Source organism: Heteronotia binoei, chromosome 4 (assembly GCF_032191835.1).
Source record: "Heteronotia binoei isolate CCM8104 ecotype False Entrance Well chromosome 4, APGP_CSIRO_Hbin_v1, whole genome shotgun sequence".
Lineage (NCBI taxonomy): Eukaryota > Metazoa > Chordata > Lepidosauria > Squamata > Gekkonidae > Heteronotia > Heteronotia binoei.
In genome coordinates, this window is record NC_083226.1 from 163658359 (window position 1) to 163670448 (window position 12090).

Genomic DNA, 12090 nt, shown 5'->3' on the forward strand with positions numbered 1-12090 from the left:
GCTTTTGGCGTAAGGCCGGGAGTCGCCACCGCCGCGTGCTGCAGGCGGGCGGGGAGGCAGGGCCGGCTCCGCCCCGGCAGGCGAGGAGGGCCGGCCGGCCCGAGAGCGAGGCGGTCTCCAGGGCGCAGCCGGGGCTGAGCTGGCTGGCGGGCGGCCAAGGCGGGGCGGGCGCTTGGCTGCTCGCCCGCCCCAGCTTGCGTGCCGTCATTCCCTCCCCTCCCTCGGCAGTGCCGCGCGGGCTCTATGACCCCGAGGTTCCGAGCGCCGATGACACGGATTCCGAGGCTCAGTTACGGAAGCAGCAGCCGCCGCCGCCGCCGGAGCCGCCTCCGCGCAAAAGGGAAGCTTTACGCGCGCACCAGGCGCCCGCACAGCTTTACGCGCGCACCAGCCGCCCAGACCACTCCTGCCAGCGCCGCCCGGGAGAGTTGGACGACGGGGGGCGGACGAGAAGCGAGCCAGACAGGCGCCCCGCCGCGGGCTTTGGGCTAGCCGGTGACGCTTCACTTGTCGGCGGGTCCCAGGAGAACCCCCTCTCCGTGCGCCCCGGGGGCGAGAGCGCAGGGAACCCCGGCCAGCAGGCCTCGGCTGGTGCGCTCCCTCCCGCCGCCCCGGTTCTCGGCGAAGGGCTCCCGGGAGCGGCTGGCATGGAGAAGCGAGGCAAGCGGGTGGACTGCCCGGCGTTGCCCCCCGGCTGGAAGAAGGAGGAGGTCATCCGCAAGTCCGGGTTGAGCGCCGGCAAGAGCGATGTCTACTATTTCAGGTGAGGCTCCGCGAACGGGCCCGGGGGAAGGGAGGTCGCTCGGGGCCAAAGAAGGACTTCTCGTCCCACTTTCTCGGCCCCCTCCTCCCGGCTCCGGAAGTACGAACTGCGAAAAGCTGGAGGCTGGGCGTCACCCCGCCAGGCGGCTGGTTTCGCAAGGCTGGCTGGGGCTGCCCAAACCGGCGAGGCGGGGGTGGGGTGCCTCTGAACATGGACAGAGGGTCTTGCTTTCTTCCGCCCTTCCCCGGCTGTCCAAATGCGCCGGAGTTCACACGCATCTCAGGCAGCGCTGTAAACCACGTGGCTTTCCACTTGTGGCAGGACTACTTCGTGAGGACTAGCAGCCTGGAGAGACTCAGCTTTCCTGGAAAATCTGCTCAAGTTCTCTGTCATTTGACATGTCTGGTGGTGTCTGCTTAGCTTGGAGTTGCAGGGCTCTGGGTGACCAGATTACTAAAAGTAGGAGTGGCCAAACGGTGGCTTGGAACCACATGTGGTTCTCTCATATTATGTGGCTCTGGAAGCCCTCAATGCTCATTGGGTGGCTTGGAGAAGGCATTTCTCTCTTTAAATCACTTTTCCTAGCCAAACCGAATTTAAAGGGAAAGTTGCTTTCTTTCTACCTCTCCTCCTCCATTTGATTCCTTTCCGGCTCTCAAACATCTGATGTTGGTGTTTTATGGCTCTCAATCATCTGACGTTTATTCTGTGTGGCTCTTAGGTTAAGCAAGTTTGACCGTCCCTGCTATAAAGTATATATATATTGTCAAGTCATAGCTGCCTTATGGGTGACCCTGTGGGGTTTTCAGGGGCATGAAATATTCACAGGTGACTTCCTGTTGCTTTCCTCTCTGTAGCACTTCTGGACTTTCTTGGCGGTCCTCCCATCAAAGTTCTAACCACAGCTGATGCTGCTTAGCATGTGAGATCTGACAAACTCATGTTAGCCTGGACTATTCAGGTGAGGGCAAGATATGATATAGGCCAACCATAGTAGTACACTTCACCCCTTCCTCCCTTTCCTTCTGAACGCCTCTCCCTGAGCCATTTGACTCTGGTATCTTCTTCTCCACCCTGGCTGTCCCGTTTCCAGCACTTCCAGTTTTCTCGCTTTGAAAGAACTGCCTTTTCCAGCTTGTATGCCTGGAAGCTCGCAACCTTTGTTGCCTGGCAGCGTGGGTGACCAGCTGGAGGCCTAAGGAAAGGATCCGGCCCCCTGAAGCCCTCTGACCTGACCCCAGATTGTTTTACCACCCTTCGGCGTTTGTTTTGCTTCTATCCTGCCCTTCTTTCAAGGAGTGCTTTAGCCTCGTGGCTGCCCTGTGCAGTGTGCTAAAACTTTGCTCACAGTTTTCATTGGCGAGGGAAAGAAAATGTGTTGTTTAAAAGTTGCACAGAGAAATGTTCCACGCCTACATGCCAGTGTTGTTTGGTGGGGTTTTTTTTGCATAATGTTCCGGGTTGCGCTGTTCTGTATCAGCTAGGTAGTGAACTGAATAGCCCAGGGATGATCAAACTGTGGCTCAGGAGCCACATGTGGCTTTTCACACTTATTGTGTGGCTCCTGAAGCCCCCCCACCGCTGCCATCAGCCAGCTTGGAGATAGCATTTCTCTCTTTAAATCACTTCTTCCAGCAAAGCAAGCCAGTGCTTTCTTTCCACCTCTCTCTCCCTCCTCTCTTCACCATCTATTTCCTTCCTTCCTTCCTTCCTTCCTTCCTTCCTTCCTTCCTTCCTTCCTTCCTTCCTTCCTTCCTTCCTTCCTTCCTGTTTTTTGGCTCTGATGTTCGTGTTTTGCGGCTCTCAAACATCGGGCGTTTATTCTGTGTGGCTCTTACGTTAAGCAAGTTTGGCCACCCCTGGGATAGCCTAACTTGACTGCTTAGAAAGGAGTCGGGGTGTGTGATGAGAGGCATTTTCCCCATTCCTGTCAGATTCTCTCTGGAGCGTGGTGGCCCCTGAAGATGCAGACTGCCTTTCTCCATGTGCTCTGAGAGGCGAAAGTGAACAGAACCAGAACCCACGATATGGGATTGTCTCCTCTCCTCTGAGGGAGGCTGTGGCCTGTCCCTGTTTGTGTGTCACAAAGAGCTACTATGACATGGTATCATTGCCAGAAAGTGGGACGAGGCAGGAAACTGGCTATGTTCATGCACTCTGTGAGGAAAAGGAGAAATGAACCTGAACCCACAGTACAGGAACATTTCTTCTCCTCTTTCTGCCCTGTCCTGTCTAAAGCAGGGCCTATCACAGGGGAGGCTTCATGGAAGGCTTCACAGTTAGACTTTTGAAGTTATCTTCCAGCCATACAATCACGAAGAGACACACTGACAGGACTGAAAGAAGCTGGCATTCATTTCACAACTCTAAAGTTGTGTCGTGTTACCAAGCCACACCACTTGTAGCTCACAGTCTGATTTAATATGTCTGTTGTAGTTGGCGAGGCCGGGAGCCATGCTGGGCCCAGCTCCCTGCCCCACCCCGGTTGTCACCAGGAGCCTTAAAAAATCAATGTGGCCTGGGCCTCTCTCAACCTCAGAGGCTTTTACCACAAACCAGGGCTGTCTGTAAGTCCCTTCCCTCCCCCCATGCCCCGCGCCCTGCTTTGTTTCCATCTTTAAAATGTGTACCCTGCTTTTCAGTAATGGCTTGTAGCCACAAATTAAAAAGGCAACCTGCGTTTTACAACATGTCATTATGTGAAGTTCCAGGCTCGGCCGCCTGTGCTTATGAGGCCAGGCCGCACGCGAAACCTTCCCTTCCCCGGCCTAGAACACACCAGGCAGCCTGGTTGAATAATGTACCCCCAGTGGTACTCCTCTGTTCTGGCTCGGCCTGTCCCCAGGACAGGCTGTTCCTCCATCTTTATATTTCCTGCAAAGGAAGAGGTTTGGTCTAATGTCCATCCCAGGACTCCCTCCTGTGGCTGTGTTATCTCCAAATGCTGCCCATTCAGCTCTGTCTCCCTCCCATTCTTGGCTGTCTCCAGGTGACACCGCCCCACACCCCTTCTGTTTTCTGCTGCCACGTTGCATTCTTCTACCACTGTGGCTGTCGGACGGTTTTTGCTGTTCATTGTGAGCATTTCTGTACAGCGCTTCTGTTTCGTTCTAATTTGACGTTGTCCTGGCAGTGCCTTGTGAGGCTGAAGACCAAAGCTGTAAACTAGGCGCAGTTTTGTGTAACGTTCTTTTTGACTTTTATTTAAATGAAAAAGGAACATTTGGAGGCAGTTGTTAGGAACTGAAGAAGGATTAATTGGGGGGAAAGGTTGCTTAACCCTTTGCCAGCTGGTGTTCTTTCAAACTAACCCCTCTGCTGCTTTCTTCCCCTTTTCAAGGGGAAAACAAATACAAACTCTCAATAATTTCCCCTAGAACAAAGGTGGAGTCCAGTGGCACCTTTAAGACCGTGTTTAATTAACACATGGAATTCACTGCCACAGGAGAGGTGGTAGCAGCGACATGTATAGATGGCTTCAAGAGAGGATTGGATAAACATATGGAGCAGAGGTCCACCAGTGGCTGTTAGCCACAGGGTATTTCTGGAACTCTCTGTCAGGGGCAGTGATGCTCTGTAATCTTGGTCCTTTGGGGGCAACAGTGTGAGGACTTCTAGTGTCCTGGCCCCACTGGTGGACCTCCTGATGGCACCTGGTTTTTTTGGCCACTGTGTGATACAGAGTGTTGGACTGGATGGGCCATTGGCCTGATCCAACATGGCTTCTCTTATAATTAAACGGGATAAGCTTTCGTGTGCATGCAGAATTGAATGTTGTTGTTCTTAAAAGTGCTTCTGCACTCAAAACTTTGTTCTGTTGCTTCATTCAGATCAACACGGCTACTCACCTAAATAGTTTTCCCCGTATAGAGAAGGGAGAACCTGAATTGGATAGTCTAATCCAGGCCTCGGATTCAGCGGGAGCTCACAGGAGCACAGCTCCTGATCCTTTTTGAGAGTTCCACCTCCTCCTTCCCACTTTGTCAGTTGAATAGTAGGTGCAGCTGCATAACAATCCCTGGATGAACTCCATCACCTTTTCCCCCCTACAAAACGACCCCTGGTCCTAATCTCATCAGATCTTGGAAGTTAAGTAGGGTCGCCCCAGGGAAGGGGCTTGAATGGGAGACTACAGAGGAAGTCCAGGGTTGCTACACAGAGGCAGGCAATGACAAGCTACCTCTGCAGGTCTCTTATCTTGGAAACCATAGCAGAGGTTTCAAACTCATTTTTTTATGAGGGCCGAATCTGACATAAATGAGACCTTTTCGGGCCGGGCCATGTCAGGCTGGGCCGTGTGTGTTCTTATTTAAGATTAGGTAGCGGAGATATAAACTTTACAAAGGACACAAACACAATTTTTTTTTTAAAAAAAACCCTTAAACTAAAACAAGCTTAAAACATTAGCATTCATTGGTCTTAAAGGTGCTTTCTTTGTATTTCTCCCATGGGATCCAGGGAACAGGGCAAAGGAAGCTCTGGCTCTTTCCTTCCTTCCCCAGGGGACCAGGAGGGAGAGGAGCCTTGATCAATAGAACTTCGCTGTGTGATTGAGAGAGCCCTGCAAAGCAAGCTCTGCCTCCCCACTTCCTTCCCAAGGGAGGAGCCTCAGCCAATGGAGAGAATAGAGGCTTTGCTCTGTAACTCCTGGGCGATTGAGCAAGCCTGGCAAAGCAAGCTGTGATGCAGAAGGAAGCAAGAGAGAGGGAGAAGGAAGCAGATGACAGCCAGTAGCTCGGGGGCTTGATAGGAGCCTTCTGAGGGCCTGATTCAGCCCCTGGGCCTCATGTTTGACATCCCTGCCTTACAAGATATCCATAAATCAGCTGCGATATGACAGCCAAAAAAAGGAAAGGGAAGAGAGGCGCTGATCTGGATAGCCAAGGGTAGCTAGTATTTGGATGTTGAGACCACCAAAGGAATTCCAGGGTTGCTATGCATTGGCAGGTGCTTCTGAAGGTCTCTTACTTTGAAAATCCTACGGGGTCACCATAAGTCAGCTGTGATTGGACGGGAAGAAAGGGGAGGGGAGAAGAAGGGAGGGGACAGCTTGGAGGAGAAAAATGGCTGTATGGAAAGGGTCAAGATTCTCCCCCCCCCTTTTCCTAATCAGAAACCATGAAGCAAGGGAAAATCACTCCAAGTGCTGTGTAATGTCATTTTCCCTCCCTTCTTAATATGGAATTAACTGTACGCAGATGATGTAGCCGGGTTTAGCCTGGCATGCAGTTTTTTCCAGGTTTTACACACAGGAAGCTGAGTCAGCAAGAGGGGGACTCAGCTGAGATCACACGGTGAATGGGTGTTAGCAGCGGGGGTCCAAGCTTACCTTTCTGGAACTACCCATTTCTTTCTTTGCCACCCTACTTCCTGTAGTCCCGGAAAGGACGCTTGAACATGGATTTATAATTGAGGTTGTATCAGAATCCTGAAAAGCCGTAACCATTATAGCTCTTGCGCCGTATTGATCTGCTGTTCTGAGTTTTACAGTCTGGGGGATTTTCCTAATACCTGAATCGGTCATGCCTGGGTGCTCTGGAACTCATAAGGTTGCCAACCTCCAGGGACTGATTGGAGATCTCCTGCCATTGTGACCAATACTCCCTCCAAGCTGTCGAGTCTTGTGAGCAAAAATTCTGCTTCGTGAGCTACTGGCATTAAAATTGTGGGCTACTGCATAAATTAGATTGCTCTGGGGCCATTTTGCCTGAGCTAAGACAAAAATGTGTGAGCCGGAGGCTAAAAAACCGAGCTTGCTCACACTAACTCAGCTTAGAGGGAACGCTGATTCCAACTGATCTCCAAGTGATGGATATAACTTCCCGCGGATCAGTTTCCCTGGAGAAAATGGGTGCTTTGGAAGGTGGACTCTGTGGCATGTTACCTCACTGAATTCCCTCCTCTCCCCAAGCCCTCCCCACCTCAGGCTTCCCCTCAAAACATCCAGGTATTTCCCAATCTGAAGCTGGCAACCCTACGAATTCATCCTGGCATCCTGAGCTGACTCTGAGCAAGACTTGTGTAACTTGTTTTCCCCTCTGCGTAGGCAGAGGAAGACGGTTGCTGCCTGCGCAGGTGACATTTAGGGGGAAAGTAACCTGCGACTGTCTCCAAGGCGGCTCTACAAATCTGCACCTAGTTATTTGGAGGGAGCAGTGGAGGCCGGTGATAACCGTCGGCCCATGTTTTTAACCGTGGGCAGAAGCTACGATACCCAGCAGTCTTCTTTTTGGCATGTGATGAGATTGGACTGCTCCTGGATTGGTTATTCAAGTAGCTGGGAGATTATCATAAACTTTAAAGATAAAGGTAGTCCCCTGTGTAAGCACCGGTCGTTTCCGACTCTGGGGTGACGTTGCTTTCACAATGTTTTCACGGCAGACTTTTTTACGGGGTGGTTTGCCATTGCCTTCCCCAGTCATTTACACTTTCCCCCCCAGCAAGCTGGGTACTCATTTTACTGACCTTGGAAGGATGGAAGGCTGAGTCAACCTAGAGCTGGCTACCTGAACCAGCTTCCGCTGGGATCGAACTCAGGTCATGAGTAGAGGGCTCCGACTGCAGTACTAAGCTTTAATTGAGACTGTCAAACTCATTTGTTATGAGGGCCAAATCTGACATAAATGAGACTTTGTCGGGCCAGGCCAAGTCTGACCGGGCCTTGTGTGTACTTATTTGATATTAGGTGGCAGAGATATAAACTTTATAAAGGACACAGACAAACACAATTAAAGATTTTTAAAAACTTAAAATAAAACATGCTTAAAACATTAGCACTCGTTGGTCTTAAAGGTGCTTTCTTTGTATTTCTCCCATGGGATCCAGGGAAGTAGGCAAAGGAAGCTCTGGCTCTTTCCTTCCTTCTCCAGGGGACAAGGAGAGGGAGGAGCCTCAGACAATAGAAGGAAGAGAGGTTTGGCTCAGTAGCTCTGCTGTGGGATTGAGAGAGCCTGACAAAGCAAGCTATCCCGCCTCCCTTTTCTCCCCAAGGGAGGAGCCTCAGCTAATAGAGGAAAATAGAGGTTTTGCTCTGCAGCTCCTGTGTGATTGAGCAAGCCCTGCAAAGCAAGCTGTTATGCAGAAGGAAACTAGAGAGAGGGAGAAGGAAGCAGATGACAGTTGCTTTAGGGGCCTGATAGGAGTCCTCTGGGGCCCTGATTTGGCCCCTGGGCCTCATGTTTGACATGCCTGCTTTAATTGGTCTGGGGAAACAATGTTCTTAGGTCCCACTTCTTAGCCACAGTATGTAGCCATCACCGATTTGCTGTAGCTCATTTCAAAAATGCCTTTTGCTGGCGTTTGAGGATCAGGCTGCATTTGATCCTAGTACATTCCGTGCTGCTTTAAGAGTCAGGGTGGAAGGCTGGTGGTGCCGCTTTGCAGAGCGACTTCCTTTTCTTCGGGCCTTGATACCTTTGTCCCTGGGTGACCCACAAAGTGACAGGTGGCCGTTGCAGCTGAGGGCGGGAGAAGGAAGGGCCTAGCTAGAGTTGTTCTACCGCTACTGAGCGATGTACGCGACACAGGTGCGGCTCCTGCGGAAAGGCCTCGACCTGCTGATAGAGCTTTGCTCAGTTTTGGCAAAACCACCCAGCAGTGTCCAGGTGGATCCAGCCTTCTGTGGACTCTGTGGAGCAGGACTTTCCTGCAATCCCTTCCTGCTCAGGAACAGCATTGGGGCAGGGGTGGAATTCTAGCAGGAGCTCCTTTGCATATTAGGCCACACCCTCTGATGTAGCCAATCCTCCAAGAGCTTACAAAGCTCGGTACCCAGCTTGCTTGGGGGTAAAGTATAGATGACTGGGGAAGGCAATGGCAAACCACCCCATAAAAAGTCTGCCATGAAAACGTCACGAGACGTCACCCCAAAGTTGAAAAAGACTGGTGCTTCCACAGGGGACTACCGTTACCTTTTTACCATAGTGAAAGTGTTAGGAACACCAGTGACCAATACTGTTAGTAACAACAGTAACCAATCCTTCTCCTGTTTTTCCAGTGTGGGTGGACTTAAGCTCAAATCAAGAGGGGCTGTAGACAATACTCCCTCTAAGCTGTGGAGTCTTGTGAGCAAAAATTCTACTTTGAGGGTTACTGGGATTAAAGTTGTGAGCTATTGCATAGATTAGTTTGCTCTGGGGCCATCCTTCCTGAGCTAAGACAAAAATGTGTGAGCCACCGGCTAAAAACCGGTGAGCTAGCTTACACTAACTCAGCTTAGAGGATTCACTGGCTGTGGCCCGGGTACTACATCAGAAATGCTGAGAGCAGCTTTTGACCAATCTTTCGCCTGCCTTTCCAGCCTGGGCGGAATTAGCTAAAGCTGGATGGATTAGGGCCCAGATAACCTTGTGGCAATGCTACTAACTGCTTTTGACCAATACTTCTCCCCAGGGGCCATTTTGTAGAAAAATAGATGGTGGAGCTCATTAGCATAACTCATTAGCATATGCTGTCCCCCCACCAGCCAAGCAACCCCACGCAAGAAAGGAGAGCCCCGGGTGTGGGAGGCCTGCTTGGGCTGGCTAGAGATCCAGTCAGCCCAAGCAGATCTCGCTCACCTGGGGCTCCGCTTGACCACCCCCTCTCCCACAGTCAAAATGCCAGCAAGTCACCCGCCACCCAAAATCACATAAGAAGTGGAGAAAGGGTGGCATGGGCTTCTCCAGGGCTGCTGGGGGCGTGGCAAAGCCCCTGGTGGCTGGCTGCCTGCTCTCCTAATCCAGGGATTGTTATGCAGCTGCACCTACTATTCAATGCACAAGGTTGGTAGGTGGAGAGTAGGAGGGGGGACTGTCAGAAGGTTCAGGAGCTGTGCTCCTGTGAGCTCCTGCTGAAGCTCCTGCTGCTGTGAGCTCCTATATGGCTTGGGACCTGTCTACCTGAAGGACCGTCTTTCCTCGCATGTTCCCCAGAGAGTACTGAGGTCGGGAACACAAAATCTCCTTACTGTCCCTGGGCCGAAAGAAGCCCGCTTGAAATCCACCAGAGAAAGGGCTTTCTCCGTTATGGCCCCTACATGGTGGAATCAGCTGCCGGAAGAGGTGAGGGCCCTGCGGGACCTTGTCCAGTTCCTCAGGGCCTGTAAGACGACCCTCTTCCGGCTAGCCTATAACTAGCTTGAGAACGTAACGTACTTGCCAGATCTCTTTTATATACACATGGATTATTTATTAATTTTAAGGTTTTATCCGTTTTATCTGTTTTAAATGTTTAACCCTTTACATGCCTAAATATTGTTTAATTTTATGTTGGATTCATTATTGGAAGCCGCCCTGAGCCATTCGTGGGAAGGGCGGGATATAAATTCTAAATAAATGAATAAATTCAAGGCCTGCTTCTCCCGCATTTCCAGTGTGGGCGGGGTTAGCTCAAAGTAGAGGTGGTGCCCATAGTAGGTGGAAATGCTAACAGCAGCGTTCGATTGATCCCTTCTTCTGCATTTCCAGCCTTGCACCCCTTTCTACCTGAAATAGCCCCACCTAAGGTAGCTTCCTCCCTCTTTTCCCTCCCAATGGATATCTCTTTCCTTCCATCCATTCTCCGAAGCTCAGAGCCAACTTCTGTGGGCATAGCTGGTTTGACTGATGCCAGCTTCTAGCTGCCTGTTTTACATGTGGATCCAGTTGCAGCAGCCGACCACTGGGCATGTATAGAGCTGGTTTTGTGTGTGCCATATGAGTTATCAGGGCTCTGTTTGTAGAAAAAAGCCCAGCAGAAACTCATTTGCATATTAGGCCACACCCATTGCATATTAGGCCACACATCATTGTTTCACACAGGGCTTTTTGTAGAAAAGGCCCAGCAGGAACTTGTTTGCATATTAGGCCATGCCCCCGACACCAAGACAGCTGTAACTGCGTTCCAGTGCATTCCAGCTAAAAAAAACCCGCCCTGTGAGTTATGTTCTGGGGCACCATGCAAAGAAGCTGAAATTCCCCTCCCCTCCAGCACTCTTAGGGGCTCAACCTTAAGAGAGAGCCATTGGTGTGGTGGTTAAGTGTGTGGACTCTTATCTGGGAGAACCGGGTTTGATTCCCCACTCCTCCACTTGCAGCTGCTGGAATGGCCTTGGGTCAGCCATAGCTCTTGTAGGAGTTGTCCTTGAAAGGACAGTTTCTGTGAGAGCTATGGTATAAATCTACGGTCTCCTCCTCCTTCTCCTCCCCCTCCCTCTTTCTCTTTCTCCTCCTCCCTCCCTCCCTCTCCTCTCCCTTCTCCTCCTCCTCCTCTCCTTCCTCTTCCATAACTCAGGTGTCTGTCTGTGTCCTTTAAAATGAAGGTTAGAAACTGATTTTAACCTCAAGCTGCGCTTTCCAGCCAGAAAAACAGCAACACTTTACTATGGTAGCTGTTCCCTCACTCGACGCAGCCAGCCCCACCAATAATAGCAATTTCCTCTCTCCAGAGGACTCTGGAAGCTGCCGGGGTGTGCAGGGGTGGGGGCAGAAGTAGGCGAATGCTGCCATGGAGGCTCTGTAGAACACAAATTCTTGGCTCCCTCACTAAGCTAACAATTCCCAGGGTTCTTTGAGGGAAGCTGTGACAGCCAAGCAGATACAGAACTGATGTACACTTGTAGTGTAGAAGTTCCTGTGTGTTTCTTGGGATGGCATGGCTTGGTTTCGGTGAGCCATGGTTCAGGAAATGCCCAGAGCTGGTGTGGTATGCTGGATAGAGTGTAGGATTAGGATACTGGGAGACTCAGGTTTGAATCACCACTTCTGGCATGGAAGATTGCTGGTGACCTTGGACCCATCGCAAACTCTCAGCCTGACCTGCCTCACAGGGTTGACGTTATGAGAAAATGGAGGAAGGATGAATGATATTCTAAGAGAACATAAGAACATAAGAGAAGCCATGTTGGATCAAGCCAATGGCCCATCCAGTCCAACACTCTGTGTCACACAGTTGCCAAAATTTATTCATATACACACACACACACACTGTGGCTAATAGCCACTGATGGACCTCTGCTCCGTATTTTTATCTAAACCCAGCTTGAAGGTGGCTATGCTTGTGGCCGCCACCACCTCCTGTGGCAGTGAATTCCACATGTTAATCACCCTTTGGGTGAAGAAGTACTTCCTTTTATCTGTTTTAACATGTCTGCTCAGCAATTTCATCGAATGCCCACGAGTTCTTGTATTGTGAGAAAGGGAGAAAAGTACCTCTTTCTCTACTTTCTCCATCCCATGCATTATCTTGTAAACCTCTATCATGTCACCCCGCAGTCGACGTTTCTCCAAGCTAAAGAGCCCCAAGCGTTTCAACCTTTCTTCATAGGGAAAGTGTTCCAGCCCTTTAATCATTCTAGTTGCCCTTTTCTG

The 12090-nt window shown here is 50.9% G+C and overlaps 1 protein-coding gene across 1 annotated transcript in view; it reads left to right on the top strand.

Moving 5' to 3' along the window:
- Positions 1-202: 202 nt before the first annotated feature.
- MBD2 (methyl-CpG binding domain protein 2) overlaps positions 203-12090 on the top strand; it is an 80338-nt gene continuing 68450 nt past the window's right edge. Inside the window, exon 1 of the mRNA XM_060236167.1 lies at positions 203-763. Within this exon, the coding sequence (XP_060092150.1) occupies positions 648-763 (116 nt within the window). The 5' untranslated portion in view covers positions 203-647. The remainder of the gene's footprint in view (positions 764-12090) is intronic.